A 26280-nucleotide genomic window follows, 5' to 3' on the forward strand; every position below is an offset into this window, starting at 1 on the left:
AGTTGTGGAGTATTCTCAAGCAATAATTGAAGCTACTGTTGAATCATCAAAATCAGCTTTTGCCTCCATCTACCAAACTTCTTGGAAATGGTATCAAGTTTGGTTATGTCATGAATCAAGACTAGTTTGTATATTTTTCATGAAAATCTACGTCATGTGAATGTTCAAGGCATATATTATTGTTCATCCGAATATTGAGATCAGCCATGAAAACTGCAAGCACGTATTGTAGATCACACCAGTAGCTTCGGCACTGCTGCAATTTTTGTCTTAACTGTATTTTTGTGAATTAAAACATGGCTGCAAAAAATGTTAGAAATTAGATTTTTGAGGTTTTGTACATCAAAATGCGTAAATGAGAGTGCCAATGACATCAAGTATTACATCACTTTGCATGGGAATGCCATTTTGCATTTTAATTTCCTCATAAAAGTAGGGATGTAGCTGGATTTTTAACTATAGTCTTGTCCATCCCATCCTGAAAGAAAGCCTACAATTGTAGAGTTATAGAAGTAGGTAACCTATCTGTCTGCGGCACCTGATGCAAAGATCTCTGGAACCCCAGGGTCGCTTTAAAATCATGATCTCTCGATCATGGCTGAACATCCAATGAAAGATCTTGTTTTGAAACTGGTGAAAAAGAGGAGAAATCTGAAGGCCACCATCCAGCTATTGAAAGGAACATCAGTATTTTAGTGTAAAAAATCCTCAATGGCTGCATCATTGTACTCAAATGTTCCCTGTCCTGGTGATGCTTGATAGTTAAGACCCATATTTAGGTCCCACTTTACAGGATAACCTAGTCCAATAAAATTTGGTGGTACTTTTGTCACTGCTCCAGGCATTTAAGACCTACTCTAGCTGCTATCGACAATAGCAATGGTGGATGATAACCAATGAGCTGTTTTTGTATCAATATGAACCACCTTTCAACTTCCCAATCATTGATGACCTTTCCCGATGATTTCCTTGGTTGTTGATCCAGTTAGAATCCACTGAGATCCTAAATGAATTGCTGTGTAGTTCATACCCCATGTTTGAACAGTACAATCATCTGCAGTTGGGTGCATCTGCTATTTGTCTGCTTGGTGATACATGCATGAGTCACAGTGATATACTGATGTGTTCCCCTAGCAATACTAGCGTGAGCCACAGTAAAACACTGGCATACCTGCCTAGCAATACATCTGTGACCCACAGTTATATGCTGATGTATCTGCCTAGTGTTACAGGTGCGACCCACAGTAAAATAATGATGTATCGGTCTAGTGATAAATGCGTGAGCAAATGCATGACCCACAATAGCAGACTGATGTACCTACTTAGTGATACATGCATGACCCTCAGTGACAAACTGATGTTTCCATCTTTAATTGACAGTGAAAGTCTTTGGTAAGTGAATCAATGTGAATTTTACCAAGGCGGTGCAAGTACTGCAACTGTACCTTAGTGCTAGAGTTTCCTCCTATCTCTTGTTCTATACTGCACTCTGTTTTCATTTGTGCTGTAAGTTTCATTCTATGTCGGCAACAGGTTACAAGCAGGTATACATAACTGGTCTCTTATGTAAGGGTTTACAGAATCATAAACACTGACGACATAGGTGCAAACCATTTGCTTACACACTTTTGAGTTTGTGACTGGGTGATTAGTGGAACGTGTGTATGGAACAAATTCTCCACCTCCTTTGGTTCAGTGACTGAAAAGTTAGAGGACACTGAGCTGACCGCATTATCAATCCAATTTTAGACTGTGCATCACAGCTACCCTACACAATGGGGGTACAGGTTAGTCACTGGTCTAGGTCAAGGAGGGTGGTGTAACAAAGTTCACTATTCAATCCAGTGCTGCGAACTCTTATCCTCACATGCATTAGTGTGTGCCTTTTTGAAGTGACCAATAATCAGGTAAACCCACTTAAACACTAGTAGACGCAACAACATAACCAAAACCAATTGCTGATACCAGTTCCTTTGAAAATAATGTTGAACATTCCAGTTTTTAGATACAGGTCTTAGCTGCTAGTTTTTACATAATTCTCCAAACGAAATCCCAATTTTACAAAAAAAATAGGGCTATACTATCAGAGAGGGATTCAGTGAGAAAGGACCAGGTATTTGCTTGAATGGTAATTTAGAGACACAAGTCTGTAAAACTGATTTTGATGGTTCCAGTTCATGAAACTCGTTATCACTGCCCCGGAGCTGCCTGCTGTGACTTTTGGGTCCCTTCCATATACAGTAACCTATGTCTACTAGTCAACTGAGTGGAAGCTTCCACAACGAGTTCTATTGTGTCACACCCAAGTGCACTGAATTGAACTGAAATTGCATTGATATAGTGCTTACTGCCCCTGACACGGACATGTTAGGACATCTGGATTCATGCCATCCTGTGGGTCTCTATCAGGGTCTCAAAAACATGATCCCAAAATCGGTTTCGTCACTAAGCTCAACTGTTGTGCAGATTATTTTGCGGGCCGTTGTTGTACTGAAGTCTTGCACACAGACACCACAAAATAAATGTTATCTGCATTACCAGCAGTCGAGGACACAGAAGACACTAGCATTGATCCCTTCCAATGCAGGCAACTCAACAATACAAGCCATACCTAGAAATAGTAGACAGTGCACAGCCCTCAATATGGTGGACATGCTTGTTTACCGAGGGAAAGGCAGAAGCAGAAAATTCATTGGTTGTCTCCATCGGATGATCCAAAGCATGCGATTACAAGATTTCAAGGACATCACAGATCATATCACTATCCTGCAATATCATGCCAATTCCAGAAATAGAAGAGGTGGGGTGAGGTTAGATAAAAGGGTAGAAGGAGGGGATGAGAAGTAGGAAAGAGGGACAGGGGGACAATGACAGTTTCAAATGAATGAGAAGGCAAGCATGCAGTTTCATCCTATGGAACATTACTCAAGTGAATGCACATTAGATGGGATATGCGCATAGCACCAGCAGCATGCTCACTGAAATCCAATGTTAGGCACCTCACCTTTCTCTTTACAAAGAAATCAACTCCATATCAAAATTAATTAAAAAAATACCTCTGTAATGACTGAGCTGAAATCGTCGTTAGATACAATAGGCTTGGTTTGCACTGCTGTCACAGATTCTACGCGTCCACATTGGTCGTCCTCCTCTATGTAAAGTCTTGGAAGCTGCTCTGTTAGGTCGGGTCCACACCTATAAAATTCAGGATCTTGACATTCCAGCTGACTCCCTTGAATGATGGACAGAAGCTCCTCGCAGATCTCTTCTTCCTGCTCATCAGATGTGGTGATCGTCTGTGGTGTGGATACCCCTTTAGGAGAGCCCGAGGAGGTTGCCGGGCAACCCATTGTCTCGCATGCTTTGATGACCTCAGGACAGCTTGAGATCCCTTTATCAGAAAGAGAGCCTTTTGACTGTGTTTCCAGTAAACATTTTTCTTTTCTACCACTCTTTGTTGTGCCATCATAAGTAATAGCTGCAGGAAATAGGTCAGGAGTCTGGCCTGAAAGAGGAGGTGAGTGGGGCGACAATGTAGAAAAAGGCTGAGGTGAGGGAACAGATGTGAAGAAAAGTGCCTTTGGTGAAGTAATTGGAACAAAATGATCTTCCTTTATCCTGGGCTTGGCACTTCTAGAGGGCACTGGTTCAATCTGAGTACTTTTTAATCCCAAAGAATTGAGTTCTTCCAAGTCGGAGAAAAAGAGATCAGGAAAAGGTGGCGGGGTAGGGGCAGGTGTGCTCAGAGGTGACAACCCAACAGTCAATGAAAGCCACTCAGTGGTGACAGCTTGTAGCTTTCCCTTATTAGGCTCTGCGACAAGTGGCATGCTAGGCCCAGGTGAAGGACAAGGAGCACTGACCCTCTTACTGGAAGCCAACTTTAGAAATAAAGGAAAAGGTGAAAGAAATCAAGCAGGAAAAAAATAAAAAACTGCATTTAAACAGAATTGGGTGACAGCAAACAGAAATCAAAGACGCTCAGTGCCATATTCAGGATGACAGGGTAGTTATTTCAGGAAGCACACATACTCTAAACATTTGCAGCATGCATCAGAGCAGCAGGGAAGACCTTTGAAAAGTGAAACCATATCAAGTTCACGCCAGAGGTTTAAGTGTCACATGCCGGGGACAAGTCTGAATCCTACAACACAGTCTAAATGTGCTGGTGTCCTGCTTGTTGCTGTTCTGTCTGTGAAGTTCTCTCCTTTGAGTCTGTCCAAAGATCTTTGGTCAGACACCTCTAGGCAATAGTACTGAGTAGGCAAGGGTGAAGCTAATCACAGCATAGAGTCTATGAGTCAAGTGGGTAGAAAACATACCAGTGGGATGGGCCCTGCTAGGCGTAGCTAGAAATTTACAACGGTAGTGGAAAGTAGCAATACCTGCAGCGAAGAAGCGGCAATATAAAAAGTAGATACCTGTAGCAAATACCTGCAGCGAAGAAGTAGCAATATGAAAGTAGATACCTGTAGCATATACCTGCAACTTCAACGAAGCAATATAAAAAGTAGATCTTGCGGCCTTCTCTTCTTTGAGTGACACCTGTGTGTACTTCTACATCACACTTTCCTGGCATGCACAGCAGTGAGAGAAGAAAAGAATGCACGGAAGGTACCTCCTACTCAAAGACATGGCATGCCTGAATGAAAGCTCAGGATGAAAGTTTTGTTTGCTGGTGCCAGAAGACAACAGGAGTCACTGTCTTATTTCAGCAAAAGGGCACATGTTAACCCTGCTGTAAATGGAACTGCTAAGTTCCTGATCATGTCAAAAGGGTCGATTTTACCAGTAAACACAACACGGTAATATATAGCCTCATTCCATGGGATATTTTTTATTTCTCTGCCCGAACTCAGCTTTTGAGACAATGGGTTATGTGAATGAGCCTATAGCAAACAGTAACCAGCATTGGCAAAACCAATCGGCCTCTGCAGTGAAACCTTGTCTTTGCCAATGCTTTTTTGGCTTTAATAGCCACTGCAAATGTGTGTGCATCTGCAGCGGCCATCTTGGAAAGGGTTGTAAAACATTATAAATGAATCATAATTTGAGTGCCACAGATGCACGCATCCATGGCTGCCATTTTTTAATGTGTCTGTAATTTTTTAACAAGTGCCGTTGAAAGATGACTGCCATTGTTGTGTGAGGATCTGCGGCAGCCAGCTTTGAATGGGGTTTATAAGAAAATGAAACAACCCCAAGCATGATGCCCCCCAAATGTGCGTGCACAGGGCAAGTTGAAAGGCAAACGTTTGAAGTGGTAAAAAAAAAAAACAATTGTTAAAGAGTGCTACCTACCATGGCACATGGTAAAAAGTATCACGGCACCCAGATTAAATTAATGGAAAAAGCTTAAAAAAGGGGGGTTGGAGGGCACGAGGTAGCTAGCTCAATGGGGGAGGGAGTTGGAGGAAACAAGATGGGTACAGGTGAACAGGGAAATAAAATAGGAAATAAAGTGGAAAGATAATTGTGAGAAAGGGGCTGACAAAAAGCTTACTACAAGTATGTGATTTGTTTTGAAGGTAATAGATCTTTTCAACAGACAGTTATGACTGTCTTTAGGAGAAACCTAAAAAACACCGCTGTATGAAATGTCAATTCTCACCCAGTCAAGGTAGGCACCATGTATAGGCGCTAAGATACAAAGCAAAAATAACTATAAAGTACCAGAGACTATGCCCAAATAGAAATATCCAGTGAAGAGTTGGAAAAAAGTATGGTATCTGGGTTCAATGGGTATGTCATCATTTACCTCTCTTACATATATGTAAATGATTTTAAAAGGTCCGAACAGTCTTGTGACAATATGTTGCCAAGTCTGACACACATGGAGTGCTGCATCATCACCACACATACAAACCATGTGCACACATATGATATGTGCTTGCTTCTATGAAGAAGCACGGCATTATCATTGTACCAGATTAAAATAATCTTAAACTCTATTATGCACCCAATGTTTTGCTTACAGTCCTGTGGCAATCTGTTATGGTCCTCAGCCGAATGCTTGCAATCCTGTGGCAATCTGTTGTGGTCCTCAGCTGAATGCAGATAATTTACAACTCTTTAATGTAATTAATTCAAGTGACTGACAACTGTTCTATCCAGGAAACTAGTAAATCAGTGATAGCACTTAGGTACACTTAGGGGCACATGCATCAAGGTAGACTTATGTGAGTCCTTAATTGCGATTATTAAGGAATCGCAATTAAGGACTCGCAAAAGCCTATGCATGTAGGAATCACTATAAAAATAGAGATTCCTAAACATTCCTTAATTGCGACTCGCAAATTGTGAGTCGCAATTAAGGAATGGCTTCCCATTCATTCCTATGGGCCTACAGGCCCATAGGAATGAATGGGAAATTGCATGTGCAATTTGCGAGTATCACTAGGTACTCGCAAATTGCACATGCAATTTCAAGAGTGTCAAAAGGATATCCTGTTGCACCCCTAAAATTGTGACGTGCACCCATGTTGCACACACACATGCCCTAAGGGCATGTGTGTGTGTAACATGAAACTTTGAAAAATGCACTTTTCTGCATTTTTCAAAGCTTTTGCAAATTACCGGACAGTTTAATTGTTCGGTAATTTGAGGCCCCAAATAGCAAAATTGCTATTTCAAAGTGCTTCTAGCATTGCATTAAAGGAATCGCAACTTGTGATTCCTTAAATGCAATTGCAATTTGGGAAATTGCAAAAAATTGCGATTACCGAAATTGCGCATCCCAAAAACTTTCATGCATCGCCATTTGCGATCACAAACGGACGATTTTTGCGAATCACACTGTTTGCGATCACAAAATCCCTTGATGCATTGCCCTTTAGTTCATAGCGCTGAACAAGTACCCTGATGATGTTGATAGCACATCAACTTTGTGCAATTTTGCGACAGATATTGAGGATAATAAAGAAGAAAGACCTGGGTTTTCGTCCACCCCGAGAAGTGAAGATAGAGTTGAGATATATGATAATTAATAATAATGAACAATAAGGGAAAGCACAATCATTTAGCTTTGCTCAATTTGAGTCTTAAAATTAGTAAAAACTATTTAGAGGCCATCAAGCACAAAGTACTACTTAAAAAGCAAAAACACTTAATAAACTAAATTTTATGATCGGAAGCAATGTTGTTTACAGTAGTATTTTTTTGGTTTCTAGTACTGATGTTATAGATGCAGCACAAATGATGGATGATGCAGGTAGCACAAAATGTTCATATTGATATTTTTTCAGTTTCTGGGAATGACTATTGGGAGTACACTCTCCGCCACACTGAAGGTCCACCTGCTTGAATTACAGTTGTGTGGACCTTAAGTATGTCAGCGATACTACGAGGAGGCTCTGGAGAGACAAATACTGCCTCCCAACCTTCGCGAAGCAGTCATAATTCTTCTCCCAAAACCTGGCAAAAATCCACAGCTTGGTGGTTCATACAGGCCCTCGTCGTTATTAAATTTGGACTATAAAATCCTCGCTAAAATTGTCCCTGGGTGGTTATCTCAATTAATGGAATTCATCATCTCACCTGCCCAAACCGGTTTTGTCCCTCACAGTTCCACATCGTTTATCCTCAGAACGCTAATTTTCATCCTACACAGAATAAATCCAGAAGTGCCGGCGGCCGCAATCCAGCTAGTCACCCAAAAGGCCTTTTTTCCTGTCAGTCACTTGCCGCATGGGGATGCCTATGGGATTCGTGGCAAAAATGGCGCTGCTATAGCCTCCAAACGGCTTGTCTCCGGTTGAACGGCACACTATCCAGACCCTTTATGCTGTCACGGGGCACGCGTCAAGGCAGCCCGCTATCACCTTTGTTATTTATTCTTGCTATGGACCCCCTAATCCGACACTTCCAAGAAAAACACCTACACAGAGGCCTCTAATTTAACACAGGCCCCCTACAAGTCTCACTGTATGAAGACAACTCAATCCTTTACGTTTGGGACCCACAGGTTACTCTAGACCCTCTCAAATGTGAGATACTCCATTTTGGTGTGCACTCGGCCTTGGCACAAGTCCGTGATTTTGACAGGTGAGCGAGTGGTACAATGCACCTTAACCAAATTCACCATCCCAAAAATTGGTGACTTGTTCCCTGACGGCCATGCCTTTGCGGTAGGTGACGAAACCCGCTTCCCTAAAGCCACTTTAATGGTTTGTGCTGAGGCGAATTCACTCTTCTATGCGCGCCACATTTCCCGGTTTACCCCTTGAACCAGAGTCATTCACTCCCCTATCACTAGTCATTGAAAGCGACCGGGGTGTCCACCTCATCTCCAAATTATACAAAGCATGTGCAAGCCTTGTACCGGTCAATGATGACAAGATGGGCAGGAACTGGGAGGGAGATCTGGGTAGCCCGATAACAGACGAACAATGGGCAGCCTGCTGCGCAGTCATGAAAGATGTCTCCCTCAACAGCCGACACAAGCTAATTCACTTCAAATTTCTGCGCCGAATATACATTACCCCGGCCAGAGTCCACAAAATTGACTCGTCCAGACCCCATTTCCTGCATAAATGCGATGCCCCCCAAGCAGACTTCGCTCACCTAGCGTGGACCTGCCCTCACTTACAATCATTCTGGGATGCGGTACACAAAACATTGGGTGACATTATAAACCTACCAATTGACCCTATACCCGAAAACGGGTTATATGGTTAACTTTCCCAAAAAAGTCTGAAAGAAATACACTGGGGCAGCAGGACAGCACCTACAGTTCAGGGTTGGTTGGGTAGCTTGGGGTCTTGCAACACAAAGAGCGAGGTGTATTCCACTACAGTACCACCTTCAGCACGTCCCAGGGACATATGGGGACCTTTCAAAATGTACCTCACATCTCTGCAGCGCGACTCGGCCTCACAGCTGGAGCAAGGCATAGTTCCCATTGGGATTGGTTAGCGGGGCTCTCACTCACAACCTAAACACTGCACTGTTTGACTTCCTGCCTGCCCTGATGCATCCTTTACCGAATTTACAGTATCTATGCACTTTATTTTTGGCCGTGGAGATTTCACACTGTGCTGAGATGCTACATGTCCTGGAGGGTATGGTCTGCTAAGCACTAAATATTGCAGCGACACTGGACCGAGCTCTTCTTTGTTTATATTTGAACCATGCCAATCTATGTATGTGCAAGCTCCTTTATTGACTATTGTTGTTGACTGTGTACACCGATGCGTATCATGTTACCACTGTGACAAACTGATAAAGTAAAAAAAAAAAATAGTATGTCAGCGAAGGAGCCTACTCCGATTTTGTTGGTGACATACTCTCCTGACGGAGTATGGGCAGTTGGAGGCTCCCTAATAACACTGTCTGAAATAGCAGTGGGGGACAGTAAAAAAAAGTAGTAATGTCACACACCATGGAAGATAAATTTATTTATTTATTTATTTATCTTGTATAGCGCAAACAGCTACTTTTTGGAAAGAAGAATGAGCACACCGGGTTATGTGTACTGGTAATTCATGAGTAACCTAGACATGCATGTTTTATTAAATCATTTTCCACCCATTGATATCTGATATGTATTATTTATTTTTTGTATTTTGATATTTGTTATTAGTTATTTTTTTCTCCAAATTTCTATTTCTCTTATTTTCACATATATACACACTTTTTTGTTATTTTTTTGGTACAAAAGACATTATTACATATAATACATTACAGTGATTTCACCTAAAAAAAATTTTTTCAAAATATCATCACAGATTATGACTTAATTTATAGACGCAGAATTAATTCCTTCAACGCGTTTCGGCCGTTCGCCTTCCTCAGGAAATCTGCCTTGTTCTTTACTACATTGACAGTGGCTTATTTAATGCAAAGTTGAGGCTTCCATTAGGTGTATCTCTCAACTTGTACCAGAGTGACTGGGACCCGGTTCTTTCTTCCTTGGGTGATGTTTATCTCTAAAGATGCGTGGCTGTCTATCGGTCCTGCTGTCAGGTTGGTAAAAGTGCTTCTATTGTGGTAATCCGCTCGCAAAGTTGCAACGGTTTTGACCTGCAGTGACTCTTTAAGGTCTTCTAATCTTAGTTGGATTGCTGGTTCAGAAATTTAACATCTCGATAGTGTCATCTTTAGATCGCCGCCTCATTACGTTTAACCACGTATCTGATCTCTTAACGGCGAACTCCTACGTGTGCCACTGGGTCTGGATCTTGAGAGCAAACAGCTACCCAGCAAAGGGTTTCCCGGCGCTGTGATTCAGTAGTAGTTGATCGGACGACTGACTTAGATGTTGAATAGCCAGGTTTTTAAGGCCTTTCTGAATTTGATGAAATTCGCCTCTGAGCGCAGAGCTTGTGGCATAGTGTTCCACAAGGAGGGACCAAGGTAGGCGAAAGATTTGCCGCCCATACGTGATAGTTTTATTTTAGGAACAACAAACTTATTAGCTGTAGCAGATCTCAGAGTCCTAGATGGATGGTAACATTGTACCAGATTTTGTAGGTACTTAGGGGCTTTGTTTGTATAGATCTTATGCATGAAGCATAAGGACTTGAATTTAATTCTGTTCTCTATTTTTAGCCAGTGCAGCTCACGTATAAGTTTGGTGGTGGGTGAATGGATAGGAATTTTACCTAACAGTCTCGCGGCTGCATTCTGCACAGTTTGCAGACTGTGGCTTTGTTAGCCCCCAAATATAATGCATTAGCGTAATCTAACCTTGATGTTATTAAGGCTTTAATGACAGTTTTTTTGTGTGGTCCGGTAGCATCCAACAAATTTTCTTTAACCACTTCAAGATGACAAAGCAGGTAGCCGATGTTTTGACAGCTTGCTGGTGCATACTGAGTGTGTCACTGACAATAAAGCCTAAATTACGGGCCTGGGTAGTCGGAGTTGTAGGAGAGCCCATTACAGAAGGCCAATGCTGGGGTCCCCAGAGTTCTTTATTTTTTCCCAAAATGATAAGTTCAGTTTTTTCACTGTTTAGTTTCAGGAAGTTTTTTTGCATCCACCCTGCAATTTTCACTAATCCTGAATTTAATGTGGAGGGATTGTTGTTTCCTGATGATGGAAGGGAAAAGAGAAGCTGAGAATCATCAGCGTAGGAAAACATCATTAAGCCGGTCTCCTCAACTATTATTGTTAGCGGGCTCATATATAAATTAAAAAGTAACAGACTTAAAATTGAGCCTTGTGGAACTCCGTGTTTGAAAGTGCGGGTTTCAGAACAAGCAGATTGGGAAAAAACTTGAAACGTTCTGTTCTCAAGTAGGGATTTAATCCAATTTAAGGCAGAGCCACTGATGCCAAATGAATGAAGAGTCTTTATTAGTACCGCATGTGACACAGTGTCAAATGCGGCACTGAGGTCAAGAAGCACCAGTGCCACTGTATCAAAAGCTTCAAAAGTTTGTTTTTAGTAAAACCTAGTAAAAGTGTCAGTCCGGCAAACTTTTATAACACTGACAAGAACCATGTGACAATGGTTCTTGACAATATTTAGAGTTGCCTGCAGGACTGGCAGACAACTCTAAATCTGGCGGGTGGAGGACCCTCGATATGGTGGAAGCAAAGCACTCCGCCACACCGACGGACTTACCTCCTCCTGCCAAACTCTAAATCAGCTCTGTAGTCAGAGACAGCACAAAAGATGAATAAAATATAGGAAATATCAATTACCTTAAATTACCAAATTAGATGGAAATAATCTATATAAACACAAAAACCATAACACATAATTGCATTGTATCTTGAAATTAAATGCCGAGACATTAAGAAATAGCAAATAGGGTATTTCACTAGAGTAACTCTTCAAAATCCAGAAATGACAACAGACACGGCACACGACACGCACAAAAAGTAAAATCCATGATTTCTTTTACATACCAAACAGGGAGACACAAGAGAAATGCACAGTGACTCACAAAGGAACGAAAGAAAAGATCTTTGCACAGCACGCTCAAACAAACAAACAAACAAACGCGTGGCATTTCTTTATTAAGGCAACCAACTTACAGACTCCTGAAAAAGCAGTGAAAGGGTGTTGAACTATACGTGAGAGTTTCCTCACAATAAGATGATCAGGGGTGGCTCTACGCTCATGGCGGCCCTGGGCAGGGAGCGTAGGTAGGGGGCCCCGGAAGAGGGGGTCCGGGTGGGGCGGAGCGCCGAGGCCAGTGAAGAGGGGGGGGGGGACTGAACAACAATATAAATATAAGTAATTTTGTTGGGAAGTCAATCGTGAAACAAAAGTTGATGAAATTGAGATATTGCAATGAATTACAAATGAATAAGATAAACAATATTTGATTCTGAGCCAGAATGCATGAGAGTACACGGGGTCCTTCTTAAGAGTATAAACAGATATGAAAATAGAGCTAGAAAAACCATCATGCACAAGACTTTCTGTGATAAAACCATCGAAAAAAGTGTGATACAAATCATTGGTGAGGTTTTTCAAAAATAAATAATAGCTTTTTAAACTATAATAAATTCCACTGGTAAAAGCAGAGACAAGACTTAAAGGCATTATATACCTCACGGGAGACAGTCTAAATTTCAGACCCAGAGGCTAAAAAATGAGTATTATGGGGTTATCAGATTATCAGAATTAGCAAGAGATACAGGATGAAGAATTACGCAGTATGCCCTCCTTATTTCAACAAGGTAAACTAGAATTTCAGGCCGCGTTGTTTTTGATGGTTTCATATGACATGGTAATGCAAATAATATCAACATTTTGGGAAGATATCTTTTCATAAATCTCAGATAAACTACAGATATCTCTATCTCATCTTACCACTTTTTCGCTATACAGGCTACCATGACAGAAGACCTTTAGATGTCAAGAAAACCTTCTTTGATTGTATGGTAGTTGCCAGATCTATGGATTGGAAATCACACTGCATACCCAAGGTTGCAGAATGGACTGATACATTCAGGAAAAAGTATAAACCAAAGAAAATATTTGCAGTAAGGAAAGGAACAAGTAAGAACTTCCTTAATCAATGGAATAACTTCATCAATGAATTAGAAAGAAGATGGAAACTTTAGAATTAATTAATTAGTACTGAATGGACTAAGTGAACTGTAAATTAGTAGATGGTGTTTAATTATTTACAAAAAATATGTATTATACAATGAAGTAATGAATTTGGTATGCATGGCTTGCTCGCTAAGAAAAATAAAATAAGTATTAAAAAAGACTCAAAACTTTCTATGTAACATACATAAAGCATAAGAATGGTATATAGGGTGTCATAGACACTGCTTTATAGGGACAAAAAGAAAATGTAAACAAGCATGGCATACATTCAGATAGTCATATGTGCGCGACTCACTAGAAAAAAACATTCAGCCATTTTATTGCACATTCATTGTTATTGTTATACCCACCAACACCTGTGTGAAGGCAACCAAGTCGTTGTTCAGTTTCTCATTATTTGCACATGTATTGATAAATCTATTGAGGTGGTGGGGGAGGGGTTAAATTACAGTAGAGGGTGTGGTCTGTGCAGGAATAGCGTCCAATCAAAAGTGAATCCCGCTAGCGTGTTGTATGTCATTTGATCAATCAGCAGATCCTTGGCTGTTATCTTCGGATGCTTAGAGTGTCTCAGAGGTACACCTGCTTTCTTACATCATACTTTGAAAGGTTGCCTGCAGATGCCGAAAACATTTCTGAGATGCTGATATACAAATGGAATTTACAAGGATTTGTGCAAGTGCATCTTGGGGAGGTTTTACCTACCTCCAGAGCTGCTTCTTTGTGAACAATATCAGGCAGCTGATTTAAATTTGATACACTAAGGTCATCTTCGAATTTACTAAAGTGGAGCTCGGTAAATAGAGGCCATTCTTTTTATTGGATCATCTTTAAGGCTAATAAGACAAGTGAAGTAGATGGATGAACGTCTTTATTCTATAACAAGGCATCAACAAGTGTATAACAATATGTTTTTGACAGTTGCATTGTTACTAAAGTTTAACAAAACACAAGATCCACAACTCTCAACTTTTTTTGAATAGTCAGAATCTAAGTAGCTTTGCGGAAATGTTCAAATATCAGTACAATCTTGGCTCAAATGCTCACTATAGTTTGATGTTTTCTACCTTATTTTTAAATATTGCTTAGAATTAACTTGCAGTGAGTTTATTATACACTCTGAAACACTGAATAATCAACTCCTTTGACTGAAGCTAAACCATTTTAACTTTATTCAGCAAGAATGGATTTACAGTTCCCCTGCCAAATCTTTAGCAGACCCATTTCTATTTATTTAAGAGCCAATAAAATTACTCTCAGGTTTCTTTATGGCATACGCTTAATTTATGATGCCCACATTTAAATAAAATTACTCAAATGTGTAATTAAAATGACTATTAATGATAAAACAACTTACCTTGCTCTACTTTTATGGTACTTTAATGCAGAAGATTCCATCCATCTGCAAGCTACGGGATTGCACTGTGCACTCATACTTAGCTTTCTGTAGTTAAACTATGCAACCTTTTTCTTTACTGCCAATTTAGTACTGTCTTTTAGTGAGTAAATGGCCCATGTAGACCATTTTGCCTAAGTACAATGCCATGCAAGCATTAGCAACAAACTGAATGTGCCACTGGCATGCCCCTTTCCCAAAGGGCCCAAGTGCTGTTTAATTCGTATGTTGTGATCTACAATTACAACCATGGCTAGTTTTGCATTCACAAAGATGGGAAACCATCTGGATCCATCTGTAATTCCAGTGGTGGCTCGCCGAGGGAGTGCTGCGGGGCAATGGGGCGGGGTGGAGAGGGGCAGTGTGGAGGGGTAGTAGAGTCCGACATACGACGGACAGGAGTAAGGTAAGTTATGAAATAAATAAAACAATTTACCTTGCACGCTCTGCATCACCAACTCGCCGATGCAGAGCGAGCAAGGTAAATTGTTTTATTTATTTAGTTACCGTACTCCTGTCTGTCGTATGTCGAACTCTACTACCCCTCCACCCTGCCCCTCCCCCCACCCACCGCCCTCCAGCACTCCTTCAGCGAGCCACCACTGTGTAATTCATGTATAATTGTCAGAAACAATGACTAAACCCTGTGGGCCTCCACTATGGACTCTATTCACATAGGTAAATTAACACATTTAGATTTACTCATGAGTAAATTTACTTTTAACTTAGGTGTAAATCTACACTTTTGTGCTGTCTACCATTTCCGAGTGAACATTTACACCCATGTGTAGACTGGTCTGAAACCAAGGTGTATATCCATCTAAGACAGAATTTACAAGTGTAATGTACCTTTTCACATGTAGGCAAAGATATCTGCCACCTGGATGGACAGCTCCCTATCATAAAGTATACAGTAAATTATTTCCCTGACAATTAATTACTTGTACCCAATCTCTCAGTTAACACTGTATCAGTTGATTGTTTTGAGGAATTGAATGTGTATTTGTTGAGTTTTTATAGTTACACAGAAAACTTTTCAACTGACTTGAGTATGAGCTATCTTATTACCAACGTATTTATTTATTTTTAGACATATTTTACTGTATTACTGTATGGACACTTTGATGGTTCATGGTAACCAAAATAAAGTATTCTCCTACTACTAGACAGGAAAGTAGCAAAATCTTTATTACATATTTAAATAATTAAAATAGGTATTTATTCAATAAATGTCTTTAAAAAAATTCAAAAACACTCACACTACTATATTATATATGTAATTCATATTTGCGAAATATAACTGTTATTTGTTTAATTATTTAGATACATTTTGAATTCTTATAAAAAAGTTTAAACATTTCGTTTAATGTTTAAATAAGATAATTATTTTCGATTATGCATTTGTCTCAGCCCCAGTGCTCAGAATTAGCACTATTTTTTATTAACAAGTGACTACCATTCAAATGCAGTTAGAGGACAACCTGAAGTCCTGAGCTCTCGAGGAGGAATTAGATATTACTCTTCGACATGCCTCTAATTAAATCCCACCCTCTCCCCCAGAAACGTTTCAGCCAGCTTAGAAAATGGAGGCCTGGCCTCTGCTGGACTATGAGGGTTTCCTGTCCATTTTACAGGCTATTAAATTGGGATCCACCCTGGACCCATTTCCTCCGGCCATGTTGGAGCTTCTAGACAGGGACCCGTTACAAGTGGTGATGTATCTGCTTAACTGTTCTATCAAAGAGGGCTATATGCCACAAACATGGAAACATGCCATGGTTCTTCCGTTATTAAAAAAGCCCAATCTTGACCCATTTACATGGGCAAATTACAGTCCCATCTCTCTGCTGTCACTCTTCGCTAAGATTTTCGAAAAGCATGTAAATATAACCTTAACCACCTATACTGAAACCCATTAACTCCTCAACCCGTCTCAGAAGGGGTCACAGCAAGGAGTTTGCCTTACTAGGGGTCTTGGAGCATTTAAAAAGTCTGCTGGATGAGGGTAATACTGTGGCCTTGATATTGCTGGACTGGAGTGCAACTTTTGACACGGTGTCCCACCCCATTCTGCTGGATAGACTGATATCAATCGACCTCAAGGGCACAGCCTTCGAATGGCTATCTGTTATTTAAAACTAGATCTTTCCAAGTATTTTCGGATGATTCTCGGTCAGAGACCTATACCCACCTCTCAACAGTTCTTCAGGGTTCTCCACTGAATCCCTTGTTATTTAACCTTTGTGTGCGTCCATTGGCAGATGGGGTGGAGAGTGGCGGCCTTACACTTTATTCATATGCCTATGACACCCAAATTACTTTCTCATCAACTTCAGATCAGAAACACCATGCTGAGTCAATTCAATTTATAATCTTTATTCGGTTCTTAAAAAGACACCATAAAAGCACAGATACAAAATACACACATAAAATACACACATAAAAAGCTTTTAGTGTAACACATAAATAAATCACTAAATACGGGAGTCCTTGATTAAAATGTTCGTGCAATTTGACTCATCATGGGAACAGGCAAATGTCAATGGTCAATTTTCTCTAGTATTTCTTAGTCTTATCGCTACACGAATACAATTTATGGTGCAAAAGAGGGTATATGCGTCCTCTGCTTCCTGTAGGAATCTCAGAGCCGTTCTTGCATGTTTAGGTTTTATGTCTTTCAAAATCCCCACCAGGAACTTACGTCTAGGCATAGTATAAAATGGGCACAATAGGACGAAATGAAGGGTATCCTGCGGAGACCTGTGGTCGCAGCCGCAGGTACCCTTCTCCGCCAGTGTGTGAGTAAACCCTGCCGGGACCGCAAGAATATGATGTAGCATGTTTAGTCTGAACCGTGTCATGACAAAGCGGTCCTGGGCGTTAAACATGACTCTTAAATACGGTTCCATTCCATGCTTTACTGTGAGTTCGTTATAGGTGGAATTTGTGGGTTTACAATTTTCTTTTTCTGCTCTTAATAGCTTGAGCTGTGCCAAGAAGAGGTTCTTTACCAATGATTTACTCTCAGGTGTTATGGAGTCTGGGGATGTGAAAAAGTTTATGCAATCGATTTCGGCTAGGGATTTCTTTACATAGTTCAGCCAAGGGATGATGTCACCTTTATCTTTTTTGAGGCAGTCCTCGATGATTTGTCTTGTGAGGGCGGCCTCTGGGTTAGTCCATATTTTGACCCATGCCAGGAGGGGTTTAATTTTGATTTTATCTTCTATGAAGAGTTCTCCTAGTTCTTCATGGATTATGTGGGCCGGTACACTCTGAGGGACCTTCAAAATTCTCCTCATGAATTTGTTTTCTTCAGTCTGTATCTGCTGGGCTTTACTGTCCAAGAAGCCCCACACTTCTGCGCCATAGGAGACTTTCGCGCAACAAATTGCCCTGTAAAGGTTCAAGATTTGTTCCGGGGACCATTTTCCCAGTCTTTGCCCGTATCCCATGATAGCTCCTACTGAAGCTGCAAGTTTCGTAGAATGTTTTTCGACCAAGGGTTTAAAAGTGAGGTGATGATCAAATAGTACCCCCAAATACGAAAAGGTCTGGACTTTGTCGATTTTGTGCGACCCAATGTGAAAGGAAAAAGATCCTTTTGTAGGTTTTCCGACGGACATGATGTAGGATTTTTCCAGATTAGTTGCCAGGTCTAGTTTGTCCATAAATCTGACAAACCCATCAATCAGTTTTTGCAGGCCTAGGGGGGTTCTAGCAAGCAGAACCGCGTCATCGGCGTATAATAACACAGGTACCGCACGATGACCAATTTGGGGTGAGTCCACCTTGAGATTAAGCAGGTCTTTTTCCAGTGAATTAATGTAAATGGAGAACAAAAAGGGCGCAAGGATACAACCTTGCCTTACTCCACTTGTGCAAGTGAAGGGGTCGGTCTTCTTACCCTCTTGGCTGTACCTTACACTTGCAGTGGTGTTCCAGTGGAGATTTTGCAAGGTGTCCACTAGCGGTTGGTCCACTCCTAGTTCTACTAACATGCTCCAGAGCTTTCTCCTATTTACACGGTCGAAAGCCGCTGAAAGGTCCATAAACCCCATGTGAATGGACCCCTTTCCAGCGATGGTATATTTGGCTATCAGAAGGTAAAGATTTAAACATTGGTCAGTGGTGGATCTGCCTTTCCTGAAGCCGTATTGCATTTCTGAAAGGGTTTGATGTTCCTCGGCCCAATCTTGCAATCGCTGTAGGATGACTCGCCCTAGCACTTTTGCGGTCACGTCTATAAGCGGTATGGGTCGGTAGCATTGGGGGTCATCGCGGTTCCCTTTCTTATAAATTGGGACTATGGTCGCCGTTGACCAGGACTGGGGTAGACCTGCCACCACCGCCTCATTTAAAACCCTGGTGAGTAACGGCCCACAAGTCAGGTTGACTCAGGTACAGGTCTGGTGGAATTCCGTCCGGGCCCGGGGCCTTATTTTTACTTAGTCCAATTATTCCCCTTTTGACTTCTTTCAAAGAGAAGTCTAGCTTTGCCGGCTGGTGTTTCCTCGATGTGTCCTCCAGAGCTAGGTGATTTGAGTGGTTATATAGGCTCTGGAAGTGGGCCTGCCATTGCTCCGGTAAGATGATGTGTGTGATTTTTGGAGCCCCTTGGTCCTGGAAGCAAGGGGAATTAATCACTTTCCAGAAGCTAACAATGTCTTTTCTTTCGGCGGCGTCCCTTAAGTCCTCCCAGGCCTGGTTTTGTAGGTTTTGCTTGCGGATTTTCAGGGCCTTTTTATACTCCGCTCTGCTCTTTGTCACCCTGATCTTATCCCTTGGTTTACAGTGGAGGCTATCCTTCAGTTTTTTAAGCGCCTTGGTGCAGTTCGCATCGAACCAGCGGGGATTTGAGTTCATTTTATTAGATCCCGTGGTCGTTAGTGAATTATTTACGTGTTGTGCGATTTCTTCGAAAGCCTTGACCACCCGGTCTCCGCATACACTTGGGTCTAAGCATTTGTCAATTGCATCTGAAGCATCTATTAGTAATTTTTTATAAAAACTGACCCCATCAATTTTTGCCCATTTAATTCTTCTTCCCTGATCCACAGCTTTTTCCACGGTGTCAGGTTTCTTTGGGCATGTGTTAAAATCAAAACCTTACTTATTTAACCTTTGTGTGCGTCCATTGGCAGATGGGGTGGAGAGTGGCGGCCTTACACTTTATTCATATGCCTATGACACCCAAATTACTTTCTCATCAACTTCAGATCAGAAACACCATGCTGAGTCAATTAACTATGGTCTCAAGCGGATTGCTGCATGGATGGATGGCAATCTTATTAAACTGACCATGGACAATACTGAGGTTCTGACCATGAGAAAAAATCCACACCTTTAGGGTTCGGAGCACTGGCCGGCCTCTTTAGGGCTCTGTTCCTACTCCTTCTGCAAACGTAAAAAGCATGGGCTTCTGGCTAAATGAAGATTTGTCTATGCGTACTCAAGCGGCCATACTTGTGTCATCCTGCTTTCCAGTCATGAAGTTGGTGAAAATAATTAGTTGGATTACTCCTCTTTCAGCAATGAGGGCGTTAATTCAGGCTCTCATTCTTTCAAGATTGTATTATGGTAATGTTTTGTACCTGGGTGCAGACAAGGCGGCTATCCGTCGCCTTCAAGTGGTACAGAACGCCGTGGCTAGGCTTCTCACTCGCTCTTCAAGAAGGACCGTGGCTTCCCCCATTCTGTGGGAGTTACACTGGTTAGCGATTGGAAATAGAATACAATTCAAAGCCCTCTGCTTTATGTCCAAAGCTGGTCTCCTTCTATATTCCTTCCCTAAACTTAAGATACGCTAACCAGGGGCAGTATTGCTTACCGGGAATACATCGGGTACGATCAGGCAGACGCTCTTTTGAGTATCTAGGTCCCAAACTGTACAATGCCTTGCCTCAGTATATTGAGGAATTGTACCTCATTAATGCAGTTCTGCAAATTCTTAAAAACTTGGCTCTTTTAATGGTAGTGTTTTCAGTAATGCCACAGTAGTACTTAGCGCCGGTAAACCCGATGGGTAGTTGTGCCCTTTACAAATGGCAAATAATAATAATAAAATTTAATAATAATAAAAATTAGATGATTTTTTATAATTTATGAAGTAACACTGACATAAATTATATAATACCAAGTCGAAATAATTGAATTAATTTAGCATGATTTTATGGAGTTTTATTTTATATCCCTCCCTCTTTTTTTTTAAAAGGGAATGTGTTGCAGTAATGAGTGGCGACGTGTGGTGCTAGACCTACTGGCTGGGCTAGAGTGTGACTGTTTTGTGGCCTTTTGGGCTGTACTAACTTTATAGATGTAGTTTGTGAATAGCAAAGGGTTACACTTTGTGGATGGGTGTTTGTATTAGCATGCCCCTCCCTAAACCTCTGTTCACCCCTCCATAAACGCCTCCTACTTGGACCCTAAAACCCTGCTATTTGGTTGTAAGTTTTCTCTATGTTCCAACCACTCACCCTGGTCCCTACCACATTTATTACAAAACCATATGCTTACTGTACCACTTTGGCAGAGATCTTTCATAGAAAATATGGAAGAGGCAGAGAATGAGATCTCTGGCCATAGGTTAGTGAACAGTACTCTGTAGTAAGTGTGGAGTACTACTGTGGTACTACTTCACATAGTGAAAATGCAGTTTGTGAATAGGCCCATCATTTTTCAAACCACTCAGAAATTGTGATGCTTATTTCTTGTAATGGAAATAGCAACCTGTGAGAATCGCATTCCTTTGCAAAGTTGAAGAAAACAACAGCCACCTTATTTCCAATGTGTGGATTTTACCACCTATTGCATAAGAAAGCAGCATGAAATACCTGTTGACTCATACTTATCAACAATTTTATCAACGTCACATGAAATTAATAAGATTTATGATGGTTACATTCATGTTGATTGATATGTATTGGCAATCACCTGTCTGCTAAATAATTAGCTCCATCTCACAAGATTTAGTAACGGCCATAATCAGAGTCAGGGCAGACATGGTGGTAGTGTATTCCTCATCTGTTTAACATACAATTTATTCCATCTCTCAAGAAAACACCAAGATATACATGCAAGGTTAATACATATTAGCCCAGGGTTGTTATGTGAAAGGCATTTATAAGGAGGGCAAGTACCTTAAATATATCCTGGCACTAGAACCTGAGAAAAACAAAGAGCCTGAAAGAGCCAGACCCTATAGTCCAGGAAAGAGTCAAGTTGTTAATGCGGGAATCGACCATTACAACGCAATCATTACAACACACTACCTTTACAACGCAGCTGTTACAGCGCAACTGCCTTTACATCGCTTGCCATTACAATGCATGTCACTACAACACATGTCATTACAACGCATACCATTACAACGCATGCCATTACAACGCATTATAAGGTAAATAATGGAGATTTTTTGTTTTAGGGTGGGTATGGGTTTTGGGGTACATGGGAATAGTAATTTATACCCCTACACTATCCAACACTTACCCTCCTGTTGCACTGACTGAAGTGAGAATAGCAATTTTTACCCCTACACTATCCAACACATACCCTACTGTTGCCCTCACTGGAGTGGGAATAGTATTTTTTACCCCTACCCTATCCAACACTTACCCCACTGTTGCCCTAAAAGTATTATGCGTTGTAATGGTATGTGTTGTAATGGTATGTGTTGTAATGGTAGTTTCTAAAAATGCGTTGCAATGGCTTGCATTGTAAAATCATGCGATGTAATGGTAGCTGGGAAATATAAAAAAAAGCGATGTAAAGGCATGCATTGTAATTGTTTGTGTTGTAACGTCATATATTCTGTTAATGCGCTTTGAAAAGGCAAAAGTTGGTTGGGTTCCGGAGAGAGTCAGCTAAAGATTTCCGAATCTTTGATGCTATGATGGAGAAGGCTTGGCAATCGGACTGCACACAGCAGAATCTAAGAACAACAAGAAGGCTTGCTGCTGAAGATCTAAGAGTGTGAGGCGGATGGTAATGGCAACTTTTCTGTTACAAGTAAAAGGGGCAGAACCAATAGCAGCTCTGAAAACTAAGCACAACAATTAGAAAATTATCTGCTGGGCTAGAGGCAGACAGCACTAGGAATTCAAGGTAGTGGAAGAAGAAGAATGGATAGGGAGATTGATGACAAGATGGGCAGCTGCATTTTGAATGCCCTGAAGGCGTTATATGGTAAAGACCAGAGAGCACAAACCCTGAGAATATCAGTAATTGAGCTTGAACCAGAAGTAGTTGGAACTTAAGAGGGGAGTATAGGAGAATTTAGTGCAAGAGTTTTAGAAAGAAAACACAAGTAGAAGAAAGTTGATGTGTATGCATTGACGGAGCGAGATCCTGATCAAATTGAAATGCTAGATTCCATATTGAGGTGACCCGACCTGGAGCTGGGCATAACGGATATGATCTGTACTCCAAGCAGAAAGGGGGTGGTGAACATCTTGATCCTAATTGGAGAGGTAGGACTTGATCCGGGGAAGAGCACTGCCTTGAATACCTGCCTTGCAAAGCCAGTCTATCAGGAGGATGTGGAAGGCCATATTAAAAGCAACAGACAAGTTCAACAAGAACAATGCAGACCATTCTCTCTGTTTCAGCAGCAATCACCGGTCATCAAGGACCAAGACCATAGTAGGCTCTGTGCTGTAAGACGGATGGAAGCCAGATTGAGCAACATCCAGAATGCTATTGGACTCTTACAAAAAAATAAAAGAGATCCGTCTGTTGAAGATACTCAAGACGGCAGAATCAGCAGAGGATTTTTTAACAAGGGGGTGACCAGGGCATTTTTCAAGGCGGCGGGGACCAATGCAATAAGAACTGATTTATTGCCCAGGATCTGTAGAGCGACAATGATCACAAGCGGCTGGGTGTGCATGATATGCGGCAACATGGAGAGCCAGAAGAGTCATTAACTATTGGAGACCTGACATTAAGAAAGGAACAAACTCACAGAGAAGAGTAGAATTGGTGGTGTCAGGATTAAGAGGGCCCGAAGGTAATATACATTTTATCAGTGAGGAAGTCAGATAATCTGTTAGACTGAGATGGCGCCAAACAAGGCAGTATACTCTGGGGAGGACAAGGAGGGAACAATACAGAAAACCTCTTGCTGTGTTTTGAGCATTACGGAATTAGGCTGCATAGTAGTGGGCCTCAGTAGTTAGGACGAGGCTCTTATATGCACAAACAGCCTTCGCATCGTTCTTGCTGAAGGGGGAATAATCCAACCGCCGTTTTTGTTCTATTTGTTTGCAATTTTTCCTAAGGGTTGAATTATACCGGGGGTCAGACAGGCAAAGGTGGTGGGAGTGGGTAGCATTAGCTGATAGGAGGGGGGTGGGCGCACAATGCCTCACACTCTAGCACTCAGTTTGCCCCGATGCACCATAATAAATGCAGTGCATGATAACACTTTCTTCGGTGTCTGGCTTTAGGTTTTCACCCTTGTTGGTGCAGCCAGTGCTGTGTATCTCTAGACATAGCTCTCGTAGATGGAACCTAATGTGCACGTGGGCAGACACCAGTCCTTTTGGATTGGAAACACCCAATGAAGTATTACGGTGTCAGGTAGAACAATGCCCTCATTACCCTTGGTCTATTGAAATCTCTATCATCTCTTTCAATCTCATAAGAAATTACCAAGATTTTTGATGCTCTATTCATGCTGATTCCAACTTAACCTGATTCCAGATAGAGGGTCTACAATGTGTTCCTTCTACAACTTATTTTAAACATAACATTAGTTGCTGTAAACTAAAGGGTCTGTATATTAAGATGTTCTCCACTACAAACCCAGCATGCTCAGATTAACAAAATCAAGGTGTGCACATATCTGCACTGGAAATCACAGGCACACACAGACCTCTAGCTAAGGACAAAGTAAAACAGTCACCTGTTAAGTGTGACTCAGGACTGGCTCCAATTTTGGTTTTACATTAATTGGAAATAACTTTTTTAAGAGAGACTTATATCCTGATTACAAGTGCCTTGGTAAATTGTAACCCCTGCACAAACCCCTGTTTGTGCAATTGTAAGTGGTGCGACGTCTTCTTTTGTTTTGCACAGGCAATGAACCGTGCAATCAAGTTCACACCTCCATTCAATTTAGGCAGCTCAAACCTGATGGAATTTAGAGGGGGGAAACGCTCAGTATTTACAGGGGCTGGTGGTGCAGTAAACACCAAAATCTGCATGTTATTGCCCACGAAAGGAAAAATACTAAGAGAAGGTGTTTACAAACCATCGCACTCGATACATTCCAAACCTCGGGATGTCGGATTTTATTGGGTACGTTAAAGATCACCTGTGCCAAAGCAGCAATTTACATAAAATATCACAAAAGGTTCCAAAGGCTAAACATTAAGAATTAACCATGTCCCTTGAACGCAGTGATTATTAGTTTTCGGCTTGGCGGTGATCCCGCTGCCATTGACTGTGGGCGCGTCTTTTCCTATTATCATGTGCAGTTTCTACTCAGTGGCGTAACGAAACATGAGGGGGCCCCCCTGCAAACTACATGGAGGGGGCCCCCCTCCCATCCCCCGTGCCAATCTAGAGCTCTCAGGCCAGCGACCCGCCATACTGCGGGGGTTGCGGGGCTATTGTTACACCACTGTAACTAATCCAGCCGTTATAAGTAACACTGGATGGTGGAGTCAAAGGTTGGGCTTAGTCTGCCCGCAGGCTATCATAGGTGGTGGTTCATTCATTACAGGGTCCCTGCCATCAGTACGCCAGGGAAGTTTGCCCAATTCTAGGTGGGTTTCCTGATGCAGACTCCTGTCATGATATACAACATCGGGCCCACTCATCGTTCAGTTTTGACAAAAGTGCATCCACTACTCCTTTTCATTTCCGTTTTAAAACATTAGACAATGCGACAATGCAGTATTTCAAAAGCAGATGTAACTACAAAGAGCAAATTTTGATAATAATTTTTTATTAGTAGACAATAGCAATCTTAAAAGGCATTGCATAGCTACATACACACCGTGACCCCAATTCCATCACAGTCTCTCTCTCAGTGAGTCGGTCTCTCTCTCTCAGTCAGTCAGTCTCTCTCTCTCTCTTTCTCTGTCATTCAGTCTCTTAGTCAGACAGTCTCTCTCAGTCAGTCAGTCTGTCAGTCAGTCAGTCTGCCAGTCTCTCTCTCTTTCTGTCAGTCTATCAGTCAGTCAGTCTCTCTCTCTCTCTCTCTCTCAGTCAGTCAGTCTCTCTCTCTCTGTCAGTTTCTCAGCCAGTCAGTCTCTCAGTCAGTCAGTCTTCAGTCTCTGAGTCAGTCAGTCTCTACTCTCTCTCCATTCTCTCTCTCAACTCTGTCAACTCTATCTCTACTCTCCCTCTCTCCACTGTCTCTCCACTGTCTCTCTCCACTTTCTCTCTCTCTATTCTCTCTCCACTCTCTCACACTCCCTCTCTCTCTCTCTCCACTCTCTCTCCACTGTCTCCCTCCACTCTCTATTCTCTCTCTCCACTATCTCCCTCCACTCTATCTCTCCACTCTCTCTCCCTCCACTCTCTCTCTCCACTGTCTCTCTCTACTTTCTCCACACTCTCTCCCTCCACTCTCTTTCTACTCTCTCGCCACTCTCTCTCCACTGTCTCTTTCTCTACTCTCTCTCTTTCCACTCTCTCCCTCTCCACTCCCTCCACTCTCTCTCTCCACTGACTCCCTACACTCTCTCTCTCTCTCTTCACTCTCTCTCCACTGTCTCTCTCCACCCTCTTTCTCTACTCTCTCTCCACTCTCTCTCTCCACTCTCTCTACACTCTATCACTCTCCACTCTCTCTCTCCACTCTCTCTACACTCTATCTCTCTACACTCTCTCTCAACTCTCTCTCTCACTCCAGTCTCTC

The 26280-nt window shown here is 41.7% G+C and overlaps 1 protein-coding gene across 29 annotated transcripts in view; it reads right to left on the bottom strand.

The window, feature by feature from the left end:
• The window catches only part of LOC147728754 (sorbin and SH3 domain-containing protein 2-like), a 643768-nt gene that overhangs the window by 55465 nt on the left and 562023 nt on the right, over positions 1-26280 (bottom strand). For 15 of the 29 annotated variants that reach the window (XM_086962510.1, XM_086962511.1, XM_086962513.1 and 12 more), the window contains one exon: positions 3057-3881. The exons of the other annotated variants lie outside the window; for them this stretch is intronic. In XM_086962510.1, the coding sequence (XP_086818636.1) occupies positions 3057-3881 (825 nt within the window). The remainder of the gene's footprint in view (positions 1-3056; positions 3882-26280) is intronic. 29 annotated transcript variants of the gene reach the window in all.

The sequence above is a fragment of the Lissotriton vulgaris genome, chromosome 3_1, assembly GCF_964263255.1.
Source record: "Lissotriton vulgaris chromosome 3_1, aLisVul1.2, whole genome shotgun sequence".
Taxonomy (NCBI): domain Eukaryota; kingdom Metazoa; phylum Chordata; class Amphibia; order Caudata; family Salamandridae; genus Lissotriton; species Lissotriton vulgaris.